The 18,176-nt window shown below is 38.2% G+C and overlaps 1 protein-coding gene across 2 annotated transcripts; it reads left to right on the forward strand.

Annotated features, from left to right (window-relative positions):
* Nucleotides 1-1,139: 1,139 nt before the first annotated feature.
* LOC125355384 (guanylate-binding protein 5-like) lies at nt 1,140-17,820 on the forward strand. 2 transcript variants are annotated; one of them, XM_048351726.1, is made up of 11 exons: nt 1,140-1,301; nt 8,174-8,374; nt 8,926-9,053; nt 10,515-10,624; nt 10,944-11,173; nt 11,499-11,741; nt 12,821-13,101; nt 13,849-14,061; nt 14,838-14,940; nt 15,243-15,436; nt 17,151-17,820. In XM_048351726.1, exons 2-11 carry the CDS (start codon nt 8,185-8,187, stop codon nt 17,271-17,273), a joined length of 1,815 nt encoding a protein of 604 aa, XP_048207683.1. In that variant the 5' UTR covers nt 1,140-1,301; nt 8,174-8,184; the 3' UTR covers nt 17,274-17,820. The 2 variants fall into 2 exon arrangements, with proteins under 2 accessions (XP_048207683.1, XP_048207684.1); XM_048351727.1 differs by having other exon boundaries at nt 1,141-1,301; nt 10,944-11,140.
* Nucleotides 17,821-18,176: the final 356 nt, after the last annotated feature.

The raw sequence follows: 18,176 nt of genomic DNA on the forward strand, positions 1-18,176 counted from the left end.
ACAGTCCTTCCTATATCTACTGTGTAAAAATTCTAGTATCCCATTGTAATTAAGTCACAAGCACTAGTGTTTTGGTTATGTATCACATGTAAAAATTAGCCCCAGACAAGTGGGGGGGGGGAGGGTTCTTATCTATACTCAAGAGGCTGAGATCTGAGGATAGATATTTCAAGCCAGCTGAGGCAAAAAAAATTTTACACTCTATCTGCAAAATAACTAGCAAAGGGCTGACATAGAGGTGTGATCCAAGTGGTAGAGCCTCAGCTATAAATGGAAAAGCTAAGTGATAGCACCAGGCCCTGAGTTCAAGCCCCAGGATCAGGAAGAAATTACTCATGAACTTAGAAGAACAACTTTTTATTACAGCTAATAATTACTTTGTTGTGGTTGTTTGGAAATTCGGATGCTAATCCATTCAGTAAATACAGGAGAGCTGTAATAAAGTGCTTAGGTTTGAAGATTCACTGGCCAGTGGCTCTGTGGTTTTGGACAGGTTACTAAGTGTCTCAAGACCATGCTTCTCATTGTCCTGGGGGATATATATATATTAGCATATGTATGCTAGGAGAATTAAATAAAATAAATAATAAAAATAAAATTATATTAGAGTAATCTATATTAAATTGTGACTATTATGTGGAAAACAGAGCCACTCTTTAGCAAATACACTACTAGCCTTCTTGTGTATTAAGTGACAAAACTTTGTCTTTTCTGTAAGTTAAAATTCTCATTTATTATCTACTATAAAATCAATAAATTTTATCTCCTCTCTCTGAAAGTGCTTTTAACATTTTAGAAACTTAATCTCTCAAAGGATGTGAGATTTCCACTCAAAAATTTGGTACTTACAAAATGGAGGTAAACATTATTTCAGGAAACAAACTAACACACACTTGGAAAAACTGCAAAAATATCCTCCCAGTTCGTTTCCAGTAACTACAACTAATTCTGGGAATTCAAGTGAAATCCAGCTGCCATTCCACCAAGCAGCTCCTGGGGAAATTCCCATCATCAAGGCTTATTTGTTAGTTTCACTTTCCCATAGAGAAGTTTAGCAACTGCCTCTGACTGTTGGTATGCACCATTCATATTCAAATTATATTTTGGGGTGGATGGGGCATGGGAGAGACAGGAAATTGACACCATTGGGTAGACCAAGTACCAGAAATGATGACAGCTAAACGAGGGTACAATTGTCAGAAAGCTTACCAAGTTCTCTTAAAAAGCAACTTTCTTGCCAGCACTGAAAGATCTCCCATCAGTTCTAAAAGATCTCAGATCTTGAAGATTTTACTGTAAAGGTAAGATAGAGCAGGGGAAGATGCTTTCAAGGTTGGTAAGATTTTTAAACATATTCTACCTAGATGACATATAGCTTAACCTGGTGTGCTGTACCTGAACAGTAAAAGCTCAATTGTGTGATCAGAATAGCAGCAGGGTTTACTGTGTACCGATTGCTTTTCCTTCCTACTGAATTAGACACAGGTCTGGGCTGGGAGTCAGAAATGCCTTAAAATGTTTTCTCTAAATGCCATTTTAAGACCTGTTGAGTTCCCAAATGTCTTTACTGAAATCTGATTATGCTATTTCAAACTAGTCTTTGTTAGAAAAATGGAGGAGAATGGAAAAGGAATAAGCCAGACTCAATCATCAACAGGGGAGGACAATTTATTGAGGAACAGCAAGGGGCACAGACCTTCCCCCAGGTTTGGAGGTTGTGCAAGGGGGTGAATTTGGGACCAGGCTTATATGGGGTCTGAGCAAGGAGGCAGGTAATTGAAAGCACCACTAGGTCTAAGAAGTTGGGGCTTTTCCCTTTGGCCCACAAAGGGTTGTTTACAGCTGGGCCTAGGTGAGATGTCCTGCCTGCATATCAAAGCAGGTTCACATATTGAAGTTTTGCCTGGTGCCTGCAAATCAAACAAAGCAGGTTCTCATATTCAGGTTCCTACCTGGTGTTTGTATGGGCCGGAGGCAACAGGGTGGAGGTCAATCCTTCATATTCCATCTTTGATACATAGAAAGAATGGGCCTAGAGGGGAGAGGCTTCTGCTTCTGTCTTAAAGCCTCAAAATTATTTGAATGAGAAAGCAATAAATGAGTTTCTGTACAAACAGCTTGGGAACATTGCTATAGACAAAACAAAAATAAAATAAAAGGTGAAATTTTGAGAAAATGAAGAGATTGCATGAAAACAGCAATTACTATAACCTAGTAATTTGAAGGTCTTGGTCTTTGTTTTATCTTTTTCTTGATACCTATTCTCTTGTTAACCTCTGTACTGCAATTTTGCTAGCATCCTGTCTGTTGTAATGAATCACTTAACTCAACCACTGGTTAACTGGACCCCAAATACTGCCTGGCAGTTCTGGTCACTCCTTGCCACTCTTTCTTCCTTGGAATGTCTTACTATGTCACACTCTTCATGCAGGTTTTCATTCACTCATTTGACAAGTGATATTTTCCTCCAAATTGAAATCAAAACAACATAGACAAAGCAAATGTGAGGGGGGAAAAAACCCCACAAATCTTAAGTTAAAGGAAATCATATGTTTGAAAAGAGCTGTTTTCCCTAGAAACACCATCAGCAGCACTTATCAGTGTTTTTCTCATCTGTGTTTTGGCATTGCAGTTTTCTTCTTTTCATATTTCTTTTCTCTTTTACACTTCCTTGTTTTCTGAGCCAGCAGTTACACTGATATAAATATGTATTTATTGACTTTCTCTTTTAGGAAGCAGGCTTTTGCATAGTATGCGATTAATGTGATACAGCTAGCCTAGGCAGGGCTGGGGCTGCAAAAACGGTGTAACTTTCTACAAATCCAAAACTCTGTGTGTGTGTGTGTTCCCATGTTTTGTTCCATGCTTGTATTGCTTTTATTTACAAAGTAATGGAACACTAACAAAATTGGAAACAATGCACCCTACGGCATGTCACAGGCCAAGTTATGAAGGGCCAACCATTAGTTAATATGTGGCTTTAGTTTATTAATATTCCTAGCTGATTTACAGAGCTATCTCTATAGAAACCATTAAAGATGTTTTCCAAATACCACATAGTGACAAGGTATAAAATGCCATTTATTCACATAGGTGCAAAGTACAAATATTATTCATAAAGAAGTCTGAAGATTCAAATTAGTTTCCTCACCTTATTAGCATCATGCTAAAACATAAGTGCTCATAAACCCAATAGGTACTTATAGATTTGATTATCTTTGGTTTTTCTAGCGATGAGTCCTTGCTGCAAGGTTTGTACCTCTTGATCCTCTGAAAACATTTCTAGCGTCTGTTGTACAAGGCAAGCAGGATATTACGGTGGTGAGGAACCAATTAATTAGAAATGGACTAAGATGAAAAGACATTGGGTGTTTGAGCCTCTAAATCCATCTAAGTGTACTAGGCATTTCCTGACTCTCATACCTGGTGCCCTGCCATTTGTGAAGGCATCTCCTAATGTCTGCTCCCAAGTCATTCATATTTTAATTCATGGGATTTTTTTAAAGCATTGGCTATAAAGAAGAGGAAAAATAGGTATGCATGATTGTTCAAAACAACAATAGCTGGACATGATGAGCACCTGTAATCTCAATCTTTGACAGACCACACAGGAGAATTATATAAGGTCAGGGCCAGCCTAAGATGTATAGTGAGACATTTCCAAAAAATAAAAATGAAACAAAAACAAAACCAGAAACAGAGTAACAAAAACAAAACCAGAAACAGAGATCAACAAGGAAACCCATAGTTTCTCCAGTCAGCTAACACAGAGAATCTAGGTCATTTCAGTGAAACAAAATGAAATGAAAGAGATGGCTTGTTTTTCATTTCTATAATAAATAATCACTTCTACAAGGAAAGATGATGGTTTTTATGAAAACAAAATCCAGAAAAGCAAGCATTTTCTTATGTCTTAGATAGGGTTGTTTTCTTTTTTTTTTTAATGACTAAAACTCCTTATGAATGAGTATTTTATTGCCATGGGTGAATTGACAGAGGTTTTGAAGAGTTTCCTCCCCCTCTTTTTTTTTTTTTTTGTCAGCTGTGGGGCTTGAACTCTGGGCCTGGGCGCTGTCCCTGAGCTCTTCAGCTCAAGATTAGCTCTCTACCACTTTGAACCACAGCACCACATCCTCTCAGATAGTTTAAAATAGTTTTCCCAGAGATTTTTTCAGATTAAAGGAATAGATTCCCAGAAGTAGTGATTAGGATTTTTTAAATCAGGGCTGGGGATATGGCCTAGTGGCAAGAGTACTTGCCTCGTATACATGAAACCCTGGGTTCAAATCCCCAGCACCACATATGCAGAAAATGGCCAGAAGTGGCGCTGTGACTCAAGTGGCAGAGTGCTAGCCTTGAGCAAAAAGAAGCCAGGGACAGTGCTCAGGCCCTGAGTTTAAGGCCCAGGACTGGCAGGAAAAAAAAAAAAAGAAGGATTTTTTAAATCATTCAACCAATGATAAAATTATCATAAATGGAAGTTCTGTGTTTAAAAGGGCATTAAAACGTGTTTAAAATTCATTAAGTTGTAAGAGATGAAACAGGTAGCATCACCACAGAAATAACCGAAATTCAGAAAATAATAAGGGACTATTTTGCAAACCTTTATGCCAACAAATTCGAGAACTTGGAAGAAATGGATGATTTCCTAGAAAAAATTGATACCCCCAAACTCAACTATGAAGACTTAAACCTTCTAAACAGACCCATATCCAGTATTGAAATAGAAACAGCAATAAATGATCTCCCATCCAAGAAAAGCCCAGGTCCAGATGGATTCACCGCAGAATTCTACAAGGCCTTCAAAACAGAACTCACTCCAATATTTCTCAAACTCTTCAATGAAATTGAAAGAGAACGTTCACTGCCAGACTCATTTTATGAAGCCAGTATAACCCTCATCCCAAAACCAGGCAGAGACTCATCACGGAAAGAGGACTACAGACCAATCTCCCTGATGAACATAGATGCAAAAATTCTCAACAAAATTCTGGCCAATCGACTTCAACAGGTCATCAAAAAAATCATACACCACGATCAAACTGGATTCATCCCAGGGATGCAAAGCTGGTTTAATATACGCAAGTCAATTAATGTAATCCACCACATCAACCAGAGCAAGGTAAAGAACCACATGGTTTTATCGCTGGATGCGGAAAAAGCGTTCGATAAAATCCAGCACCCATTTATGCTAAAAGCCCTGGAAAAACTGGGATTCCAGGGAACATTCCTGAATATAATCAAGGCAGTTTATGACAAACCAACAGCAAGCATAACTCTAAATGGTGAAAAACTAAAGCCATTCCCTTTAAAATCAGGAACAAGGCAGGGATGTCCACTCTCTCCCCTGCTCTTCAACATAGTACTAGAATTCCTAGCCAGAGCAATTAGGCAAGAAGAGAATATAAAGGGGATCCAAATAGGAAAAGATGAAGTTAAACTTTCTCTCTTCGCAGATGACATGATCCTATACCTAAAGAATCCCATAGACTCTACCCCCAAGCTACTAGAGCTGATACAAAACTTTGGCAAAGTTGCAGGATATAAAATAAACCTTCAAAAATCAACGGCCTTTCTCTATGCTAACAACCCGAAGACCGAGGCTGAAATCAGGAAAGCAACTCCTTTTGCAATAGCCCCCAAAAACATAAAATACCTAGGAATAACCTTAACCAAAGAAGTGAAAGACCTCTTTGAAGAGAACTTTAAAAGCTTGAAAAATGAAATTAAGTCAGAACTAAGAAAATGGAAAAACCTCCCATGCTCCTGGATTGGGAGGATTAATATAATCAAAATGGCAATATTGCCAAAGGCTATCTACAAATTCAATGCAATACCCATTAATATCCCAACACCATTCTTTAATGAAATAGAGGAAGCAATCCAGAAATTCATATGGAATAATAAAAGACCTAGAATAGCAAAAACACTCCTAAGCAGAAAGAACAGTGCTGGAGGAATTACAATACCCAACTTCAAGCTGTATTATAAAGCTATAGTAATAAAAACAGCTTGGTATTGGCACCGGAACAGGCCTGAAGACCAATGGAACAGAATTGAAGACCCAGAATTAAACCCACAGAACTATGCCTACTTAATCTTTGATAAAGGAGCTAAAAGAATAGTATGGAAGAAAGATAGCCTCTTTAACAAGTGGTGCTGGCAAAACTGGCTCAACACATGCAACAAACTAAAACTAGATCCTTATATATCACCCTGCACCAAAATCAATTCCAAATGGATTAAAGACCTTGAAATCAAAACAGGCACCCTGAAGACACTAAAGGAAGGAGTAGGAGAAACACTTGGGCTCCTTGGCACAGGACAGAACTTCCTTAACAAAGACCCTGAAATGCTACAAATCAAAGAAAGGTTGGACAAATGGGACTGCATCAAACTTCAGAGCTTCTGCACGGCAAAGGACATAGCTCTCAAGATAAACAGAAAGCCCACAGACTGGGAGAAAATCTTTACCGGACATTCAACAGACAAAGGCCTCATCTCTAAAATATATGCAGAACTAAAAAAATTACCTTCTTCCAAAACAAAACTGCAAAGAACAAATAGCCCCCTCATCAAGTGGGCTAAAGACTTACAAAGAAACTTCTCTGATGAGGAAATGAGAATGGCCAATAGACATATGAAAAAATGCTCTACATCACTGGCCATAAAAGAAATGCAAATCAAAACAACATTGAGATTCCATCTCACCCCAGCAAGAATGTCATATATCAAGAAAACTAATAATAACAATTGTTGGAGGGGATGTGGCCAAAAGGGAACCCTACTTCATTGTTGGTGGGAATGTAAACTGGTTCAGCTACTCTGGCAAGCAGTATGGAGATTCCTCAGAAGGCTCAATATAGAACTCCCCTATGACCCAGCAGCCCCACTGTTGGGTATCTATCCAAAAGACCACAAACAAAATCACAGTAATGCCACCAGCACAACAATGTTCATCGCAGCACAGTTTGTCATAGCGAGAAGCTGGAACCAACCCAGATGCCCCTCCATAGATGAATGGATCAGGAAAATGTGGTACATTTACACAATGGAATTTTATGCCTCTATCAGAAAGAATGACATTGTTCCATTTGTAAGGAAATGGAAGGACTTGGAAAAAGTTATACTAAGTGAAGTGAGCCAGACCCAAAGAAACATGGACTCTATGGCCTCCCTTATTGGGAATAATTAGTACAGGTTTAGGCAAGCCATAGCAGAGCATCACAAGGCCCAATAGCTATACCCTTAGAAACACATAAGATGATGCTAAGTGAAATGAACTCCATGATATGGAAACAAGTGATATATCACAGTTATAACTACTTTCAATGTCCTATGTGTATGTGTAGTTTCTATTATTGATGATGTTTTGTATCACCTTCCTATGTTTGTACCTACACTATCTCTGTAATCTTATCTGAGTATATTGGAAACCGTGTTTACTGGTATTGGAAGTAGGAAATTCAAAGGGAATACCAAATTCGAGAGACACAGGGTAAAAAAAGAGAAATAACTACAAAAGCAATACTTGTAAAACTGTTTGCTGTAAGTGAACTGAACAACTGGGGGGGGAGGGAAAGGGGGGAGGGAGGGGGGCATGAGGGACAAGGCAACAAACAGTACAAGAAATGTATCCAATGCCCAACGTATGACACTGTAACCTCTCTGTACGTCAGTTTGATAATAAAAATTTGAGAAAAAAAAAATTCATTAAGTTGAAGTAAATATCTGTGATTCATTAGATACTACTATATATTTAATGCAATGCATTTTCACCAGACATAGTAAGAGAAAAGCAACAAGTTCAATATAAGCAAGAATGCTCATAAGCAATCAATCTAGGGATTTCAGGAGTTAAAACTACAAAACATGTAAGCCAAAAGCCAGTGAAATCAGTTAGATTTGTCAGTAGATTAAAATTGTCAATAGTTTAAACTCAGGAAGTGAGTTTCTCAAATATTCATCAAATATTTTAGGACAAATTAGGTATCCTATAGCAGTCCCATAAGGATGTAGGAAGTGTTTTACTTTGTTACTTCCTTTATTTTTAGTTGCTAACTTCCTCCAAAACTTAGGCTATACTGGCTAGTGTGTGTTTCCTGAGCCAGGAAGCAAATTGACTTTCCATAAACACTGGATATTCCATCTCACCCCATGTCTTCTCTTGCAGACATCTTAGACATGGCCCCAGAGATCAACATGCCAGGCCCAGTATGTCTGGTTGAGAACACTGAAGAGCAGCTAGTGGTCAATAAGGAAGCTCTAGAGATGCTGTCTGCCATCACTCAGCCTGTGGTGGTGGTGGCTATCGTAGGCCTCTACCGCACTGGCAAATCCTACCTGATGAACAAGTTGGCTGGGAAACAAAAGGGTAAGTGCCATCTTTAAGGTTCTGCTCCGTCTTCTCAGCCCATCCTCACTGACAGGCCCAGCATGGGTAAGTGAGGAAGATAAAATGTGGGATGAGGATCAATAGTGAACATCGAAGTTTGGGTCACAGCTGCTCTCCTTATCTTCTGGGAGATAAGGGAAGTTCTTTGTCCTTGACATGTCTTCCTTTATTTCCCTTAATATTTCCCTGAGGAAAACATAATATACCCCCCAAGTAAGGGAACATAAGGTGTATGACATTAATTTAATAAATTTTAAGTACAAAATATTCCAATCTTATAAGTATCACGTTGTCTTTAAGAATCCTTTCCCCTCTACATAGGCTTTATAATAACAATAAAAAATTTATAAGACTCTTTCAAGCCAAATTTACACTATTAACCATCTAGTCACATATTTACTGAATTCAGATCATTGCTCAAATTATCTGCTAACCTCATTATCTGTATTCCTTAAACCCTAGGTAAACTGTCAATAACACATCCAAATTTCCAGCCCCACCCCCATGATATCCTCTTTGTTCTTTGTCAGGCTTTTCTGTTGGATCCACAGTACAGGCTCACACCAAAGGAATCTGGATGTGGTGTGTGCCTCATCCCAGCAAGCCCAACCAAACCCTCATTCTTCTGGACACTGAAGGACTGGGAGATATGCAGAAGGTGACCAAAGGAGATTCTATTTCAATTCACTTTCTAATCTCTGAACATTCTGTATTTAGGGAATGTTTTGTTATGTTTCCTTGTTTGATTTTTCTAAACATGCACTTCCCTTTGACCACACCTTCCTTCCTTTTCTATTTGTAATACAGTGTGGAATCATAAAGTTAGAAACTTATTTGTAAGACAGATCAGTATTAGCAATATGACACCCATGTCAAGTTTAGGAGTTCCTAGGGACACAAAGATGTTGCAGATGTCATCCCTGCTCCAAGCCTGGTCCTGCAGAAAGTACAACTTCTGTTCAAATCAAGGTTTTAGTACTTGGAGCTCTCTGACTTTAGTAAGAATAGTAAGGCTTGGGGACAAGCCTCTTATTTGCTCTTCGGAATTACTCAGCCCACTAATTGGACAGTAATCACATAGGCCTTTCCTTGAGGCATGTTATGAATTTAACCACCAGCTTGTTGAGGAAATGGCCTTGATTCATGCCATTTGACTATTTCCTAAGTCTTTCCATCATAGCTCAACTTAAGTTGCCAAAATAAAGTCAGTAAGTGAAGATTTAGGAAGAGATGTATACAGATAACTGTTTGGAGTTTGGATCGCATTGTTGTATTTCATTCTCTTACCATTTATTATAAGCACAATAGCTATGTGTATCTGACCATATAATACAATTATGGAAATGAACTCCAGGAAGTGGAAACTTCTGTTTTTTATCTCCATTTCCTTTTGTCTTGTTTGTTCATGTATCTGTCTTTGGGAGGGAAAAGGAGGGGAGGAATACAGAAATGGTGGGGGAAAAAGGTGAACAAATGCAGCAGTGTTGCTCACTAGACTCAATGTTGAAAATGAACTCTACAACTTATGGGCAGAGATGAGAGGGGAAAACTGGGAGAGAGCAAGGAAGGGGGGGCATTGTTCAAAAAAATGTACTCTTTATCTGACTTATATTAACTATGACCCCTCCTTATATCATCTTTATAATAACATTAAATAAACTTTTAAAAAGGATTTAAAGATGGTGAGCTATAATGTGTACATTCCAGTTTTCTCACTACAGTATTTAGAGAACATTCTAAACCCATCTCACTGTATTATTTTTAGAATTAAATGAGATTATTAATATGACTACATTGTGGATAATAATTAATGAATAAAAAATCATGTATATTGAGAATTGAGGTAAGTATTGCTTTAGACTCTAGAAGACTTTCAATTTGACTACTCTGGTTTCTCCATTATCTTTGACCATTCATTTTGAAAAGTATAACAGGATTTGTAAGAGGAAATGGTGAGTCAATGATAGGTGGATCACTATAAAATTACCAATAGGAAAAGTATATAAAGCTCAAGCTTAACCATTTTTGTCATTTGACATTTATAGACAAAGATATTCTTTTCAATGATTGTCCATCTAGGAAAACCATGGGACACAATTTATACTTTTTCTGATATTAGGTTGATAACAAGAATGATGACCAGATCTTTGCACTGGCAGTCCTTTTGAGCAGCACCTTTGTTTACAATACCATGAGCAAAATTGACCAAGGGGCTATTGACCTACTTCAGTATCCTTTTGAGTTAAAGCATGGCATCAAAGATAGAGAGCACTCACCAGCTGTGCCTGTGAGAACTTGAGAGAATTAAAAAAATGAAAATATGATAGAGAGTGGGAATATAAGGACAAGAGTCTCCAGGTATTCAGTAAGGAAATGCTGACTTGATTCAGTGCCAGAGGAAAATGTGGTTTATGGACATATGGGCTATAGACCAAGTACTCAGTAATGGAATACTGACTTGATTAAGTGCTAGAGGGAAATGAAGTTAGGAAGAAATTAGGGCTAAGAAGCAGTCTTGTATTTGCAAGTTTCCTCAACTTTATCTCAGCAATGTGACAGAAATAACAGATCTTCTCAGAGCAAGAAGCTCCCCTCATCTTGATGGGGTTGAAGATGCTGCTGATGTTGTGAAGTTCTTTCCTGACTTAGTGTGGACTCTGAGGGACTTCTACCTTAGCCTGCAAACTGATGGACAACTCATCACAGCAGATGAATACCTGGAGAACTCACTGAGGCCGAAAGAAGGTAATAGACTTTCAAAATTGGAAAGAAGAAAAAGTAACTGAAGAAATGATACCATTTGTGTCATCAGCTTAATGTATTGTTTTCTGTATTTACCTACCAGGCTATCTTATAAAAACAGATGATTAACAATTTTAGAAGGAACCAATAGATGCACTATTACATTTCACTGCTTCCCTCATCTTACAAGAAATTTGATTCCATATCTTCTTTTCATGATTAATTTCCTTTAGTATTTTTGAGTAGATTTTGTAGAGGCATTAGCCTTAGTAACATGAGGAGAAAGAAAATGTGTTTAAGGCAGATACATTGCTATGAGTTTTAATTCTATACTAAATAAATACTTCTTTTCCTTCTCAAGGTAGTGATCAGAGGACTCAGAATTTTAATTTACCCCGTCTATGTATACAGAAGTTCTTCCCAACAAGGAAATGCTTTATCTTTGATTCCCCTACTGACTGGAAGAAGCTTGGTCAGCTTGAGACATTGTGTGATGATCAGCTGGATCCTGAGTTTGTGCAACAAGTGTCAAACTTTTGCTCCTACATCTTCAGCCATTCCAAGATCAAAACTCTTCCAGGAGACATCAAGGTCAATGGACCTCGTAAGTCTCTTTCTTAGAATACTTTTTAGTTCAACATGAAGAAAAGAGACACATAAAAGCCTTCTGGTAATGCCAATGTTGGCAAATGCATTAGGAATAATCACCATGGAAATCATATACACCATGTTTATAAAGTTATACTGAATATTAGATCTATTTCTGGTGTGGCTTTTATTAATGTTTTCAAGGTTACATAAATTAGGAGCATAATAAAAGTCAGATCAACTTAAGTTTTATCCATTAAAGACCCACTGTTGAATTAGACAAACTGCATGGACTGAAAACATTTGTCCATCAAATATACGGAATTCATATCATGTTATACAGTCATTGATAAATCTAAGACAGGCAAGACATACATGTTCCCTACAGAAATAGAACTAGTTGACACAAATATTAAACATAGGCACAAATTGTTTAGAACCCTGAAAGATATCTGATCAGATTTTGTAAAGAACACAGTATCTCAGAACTCTGTAATAACTAATGTATATCATATAGGACAATTGCGCTGCCTATGTGGAAAGACTGACATGGGAGTAAAACAGGGTTTCCTAGACAGTATAAGGAAACCTCGGTCTAAATTGTTCAGTTAGCCATTTTACAGGGGATAGTATTTTTATATCATTTTAATTAAAATGCAGTAATACATATATATATATGAAAATTCTGAAGACAGAAAAAAAGATAGGGATATATAAAGAGGTAAAGTGTAGCATTCTGATCAAATAAACATTTATTAATTTTAATGTGGCCATCATCTTAGTTCTATGTGAATAAGGATGAAATTTGGACAATCACATAACCTTTTGATATTTTCCCTATTTTCTTCTTTGAATGCTGTTTCGTTTCTCTTTTCTTTTTTATTTCCCAACAAAGGAAAGATTTGGGCTTCTTATACAATTTCCCAAAGGAACTTATCTAGGCCACTTGAGTTCTGTCTAATATGCTGAAACATGATGCATTTTGACATTAATGTTTTTGGCATGAAATAGATGTTTTTGTTTTAAGACTCATTCTGTGTAGAGTGTAGACTTCTTTCCTATAAATAATGGCAATATATTTCTCTGGCTACGTAGGTCTAGAGAACCTGGTGCAGACCTATGTTAATGCCATCCACAATGGAGAACTGCTCTCCATGGACAACACAGTCCTGACCTTGAGTCAGATAGAGAATGCAGCTGCAGTACAGAAAGCCATGGGCCACTATAGCCAGGAGATGAGCCAGAAGGTGCAGCTCCCTACAGACACGCTCCAGGAGCTGCTGGACTTGCACAGGACCTGTGAGAGAGAAGCTATAGACATTTTCAAGAAGAACTCTTTCAAGGACGAGGATCAAAGTTTCCAGAAAGAATTGGAGGTAATTATTTTTGTTCTAGCTCATTGGCTTTAAAATTAGGAAAAGTATAGCTACAGTAGGTAAAATAGGACTAAATGAGAAAAGGCATTCTCACTAGAATGACAATAATCACTAAGAAGGCTGTGAAAACACATATGTAACCTTTCTCGTCTTTGTTGACTTTGAAGTTTTCACTCATGAACATGCCTCACTTTTCATAATATGTGCATAGATAAAGCTCATTATACTTCTTTAAAAGTTGTATTTACAGGTCAGGCACTGGTGTCTCACACCTGTATTCTTGAAGAATTTGTGGCATGAGTTCAAGGCACAAATAAATGTCTACTTTTTAATATAATCAAGCAAATAGACTTGCCATTTCAATGCTAACATATATGTTTATTAGTAGTAGAATAAACAAGTATTATTCCAGCTAATTTTTTTTCTATGTTCACACCAAAATTGTAGAATAAGTAAAACCACAAATGTTGTGAAACAGGTTTTATTTTACACAAGGTCACAAAGCTAAAGTCCACATCTGAGTCTAAAATAACATCTTGAGAAAGGCAAAATTCAGGAAATCCCTAAAGAAAGGTAAATGCCATTTTTTTCAGCGTGTCATCACTTTGGAACTCTTTTAGGCTTAAAGAATACAATCTTACATATATTTCTCTAATTCTTTAAAAATTATTGTGGACTCTTTTTGCAAATGATTCCTAGAAATGCTAAACTGTTGCTAACATCTAAATGGGTTCTGTCCCTATGAAGACTCTACTACGTACAAAGCAGGAAGATATTTGTCAGAAGAATTTGGAAGCCTCCTCTCAACATTGCTCAGCATTACTTCAGGATATTTTCAGTGAGCTGGAATCAGAAGTGGAGCAGGGGATTTATTCTAGGCCAGGAGGCCATGATCTCTACATTCAGAAGACAGAAAAGTTGAAGGCATTATACTACCAGAAGCCCAGAAAAGGAATTCAGGTATCCCTGGATATTTTTTTACCTATTAGTTTCTATCTATTTCATCTATTATTTCTATTATTTTATCTATTTATAGTATTTTATCTCTGAGTTGTATCTGTTAGTTATTGGAAACTGCTGGGGCCTCAGTACAAAGCTATTAATAAGAGAAGGAAAGAGAGGAAGACAGAAACAGAGATGAGATTTACAGGTATGAGTTATGCTTTTGTGAAGTGAGCATGTATGGGAAATTATGTGGGTATACTGAGGTTCTGGCACACAACTCACAATTAACAACACCTGTAGAAACAAGCAGACCTATACTGCAAGCACCAGATTCTAGTGCAGCCATTTACGTTCAGGAGCAACAAAGGGACCTTTTCTATCTACACAGAGCAGAAGCACAATAACTGAATCTAAGAACAATGAATAATTGGTTGAATTATATAAACTAACAACTAATGATTTCAATATAGTTTCAACAGTTCAGTATCATCAATTTTCCTTCTTTTGAACTTCACATTTCATACTACATTTTTCTCTGCTATTTTCTTGTCTCACTCAGTCTCACTCTTCATGGTAAGAGAGAAGAAAATGGGTACACATTTAGTTAAAGTTAGCACCTCGGTCTCTGAATGTTCCCAAGCAAATCACAACTACTCCTGCAACAGGAAAGTCTTGAGACGATTCTACAGTCCTGGCACAGGAGAGCACCTCCTAGGATGAAAAATGAAATGCAAACATTACAGTATTTCTAACATATTTCTAATTATTCTGCATGTTTTTGGGGTTCTTAGGCTGAGGAAGCTCTACAGAACTATTTACACTCCAAGAAGTCTGTGAGTGATGCAATTCTACAGACAGACCGGGCTCTCACTGCCAAGGAAAAGGAGAAGGAGGGTGAGAAAAAAACAAAACCAAAAACAGAAGTTATGAGAGATGAACAAAAATGTTCTACTCCAAATTCATGTAATATGGCCAGCCCAGATGACTAATCTAGAGCAGGAATGGCCATGTTGCCTCTTTTCTTCACCAGCTGAACTGAATAGAGTCAGATAAGCTGCAAGGTGGTCTTTTGGAAGAAAACAAACAACCCCCAAATTTTATCTGTGTAATTAAAACAAACAAACAACAACAAAAAGAGTGGGAGGAAGAAGGGTGAGATTTAGGCATTCGAAAGATAATTGTCTTTTTTTCTGCAGAGGAACGTAAAAAAGTAAAGGCTGCCATCGCTGAAGCACGAAGAATAGAGGAGATTTATAGGCAGAACCAAAAACAGATGGAAGAGAATGAGAGAATCCAACAGCAGCAACTGAGGCAAATGGAGATCGATAGAGCAAACTATCAGGCACAGCTGCAGAGGAATGCGGAGCTTCGCCTACAACAACGCCTCCAGGTATTCCTCACTTGTTTAATCTCAGGAACTTACTTGATCCCCCTGTCCGTAAGGAACAGGGCTTGATCAAATGACAAAGGGACAATAATATCCTCCCATGGAGACTTGGACTAGGTTTTGAGCCAGACTGCTAGGTGTGAGTCTGAGTACCACTTCTAAACAAACATAAAGATTAGGCAAGTTTGCTGTGAGCATATTTATTACCTCATTCTGAGTTCATGTCATTTTCCCCCTCCTGTAGCATGGAGATGGTCAATAGATGTATTTTATAAGGTTGTTCTTAGAACTAAACACACTAAGGTTCATATTTGGCCCAGAGCAAACAAAAATGAATTTTTAAATAAAACAAATGCATTTCCAGCCCACCTGAGTTAGCTTTTTCTTTGAATAACCTTATGCTTTACTGTTATGTTTGTTCTTGTCTTTGCTCTCTTGTCTCTGAACTAATGGTCTTGAGTTTGTAGTTTTATTTTCATCTATACCTTTAGTATGTTACCACTCAGTAGTTTGTATTTACCTAGCCCTGCATAAAATCCTTCATATGCATTCTCTCACGAAACCACTGTGAAGCTGAAATATCATGCCCTCAGTTTCCAGATGAGATTCCATAGAGATAACTAAATGCTAGAATCTCTAGCCTTGCAAATGATCAAAACTGCCTTCTCTTGGGGCTGGGGAGATAGCCTAGTGGCAAGAGTGCCTGCCTGGGATACACGAGGCCCTAGGTTCGATTCCCCAGCACCACATATACAGAAAAACGGCCAGAAGCGGCGCTGTGGCTCAAGTGGCGGAGTGCTAGCCTTGAGCGGGAAGAAGCCAGGGACAGTCCTCAGGCCCTGAGTCCAAGGCCCAGGACTGGCCAAAAAAAAAACTGCCTTCTCGTAGAGTGGGGTCTGCAGTGCAGCCTCTCCTGCAAACCTAGTGTGAAATTCTCATGCAAGCACCCTCACTATAGACCTACTCCCCCATCTTGTCAATTTACCTGCCCATGCTAGTTTTCATGGCTGATTCCAAAGGTAGCCAATCTGTATACTTTTTGTGATTTCAAGAACAGTGTGCACTAACAGTATGGATTTTTATTTCCTGAATTTTTTCTACTCTCTACCTAAGAATGAGGTGACCTAAATCCTATCCCTCACCTAAAGCACAAGCAACACACCTGATTCTTGTCATCTTGGTGTTCTATAATTTATCAGCTTCTTCTCTTAGTAATGTACCTAATATCTTATGCGTGACTAAGAATTGAAGTTAATATCTGACTAAAATTTACCAAGGAAATTGTAAAGAATACGGAGAAGACTTGAGATGGGATTCTAGAGGTAATATTTGCCCTGGGAGGGCTCCATGCAGATGTCTACACCCAGTTACCTGGGTAACCAGCAGACCTGGAGGCAGTTACCTCCCCTTTCCCTCAGGTCACATCCTAATCCACCTGGCACACACCCCTGCCCCTGCCCTACATAAAGCAGGGCCATATGGAGGTCGCCCCTTCTCTCTGGCCATGCATCACCTGGGCCACAGGCCAACAGTTCAGTAATAAAGCAGCCAGAGAGAGAGAGGAAGAAAAAGGAAGAGAAAGAAAAGAGATATTCAAGTGCTATCGGTTGCTACTTTTGTTTAAAATAAGCAAGTATTATTCAGTGGTGTAGACCATAAGAAATAAACTTGATCTTAATTTTACTAAGATTTATAGCTTTTACTCATTACTCCTTAGGAAGAAGCTGTAAGACTGAAAGCAGCTCAAGAAGCTGAAAGAAGAAGACTTGAGGAAGAGCTCAGGCATTTGGAGAACATGAGGCAATCACACAGTTCCGACGGTGGCTGTATATTAATATAATGTGCTATATATCAAGGTTTTCTTTTCTTCTTCACTGAAGAGACAAAGAAATGAGAAAGTACACAACTGGGAACAACCAACACTTAAATGACATCAGTGACTTTTGTCCAATTGCTTGTTTTTGCTTTTTTTTGTCTCAAAGTATTATAAAGTTACATGGGGGAAGGGGGGTGGCGGACATCACATGAGCTCAGCCAGATGGAACTTGATGGTGATCTTGTACGCAGGTGGGCATCTCCCCTGCCGGCTGGCTTATGCTGGATGTGCCAGGTACCAGTGGTATATGAGAGTCAATTATTATACTGACAGTATGGGTTGTTTTCTTTTCCATTCTAACTTCACACATACTAGGCTATTCTGTCCCACTCTCAGCCCTTTGTTATTGATTTTTAAAAATAACATCTCTCACTTCTTTTCCAGGCTTACTAAGACCACTACCCTCCTATTTATGCTTCCCAAGTAGTAGGGATTTCAAGTTCACAGCACAGCACTTAGCTTCATTGATTAAAATTGGGGGGGGGGGCCATGCTTCTTGAGCAGTTGTAATTACAGGCATATGCCACAACACCCAGCCTTGTTTAATTTTATTCTTGCTACAGTGAAAATTTTAAATTTTTCAGGCAATCAAATATGAAAGTCCACTGATTTTTTTAAAATTATAGACTAGATAAATTAGTGCATATTTTAGCTATTAAAATCTTTTTGACACTGTAACTCTCTGTTTTTCTTTTTTTCAAGACTTCAAATTCGGGGCTGGGGATATAGCCTAGTGGCAAGAGTGCCTGCCTCGGATACACGAGGCCCTAGGTTCGATTCCCCAGCACCACATATACAGAAAACGGCCAGAAGCGGCGCTGTGGCTCAAGTGGCAGAGTGCTAGCCTTGAGCGGGAAGAAGCCAGGG

This window comes from Perognathus longimembris, chromosome 7 (genome assembly GCF_023159225.1).
Source record: "Perognathus longimembris pacificus isolate PPM17 chromosome 7, ASM2315922v1, whole genome shotgun sequence".
In the NCBI taxonomy this organism is placed as follows: Eukaryota; Metazoa; Chordata; class Mammalia; order Rodentia; family Heteromyidae; genus Perognathus; species Perognathus longimembris.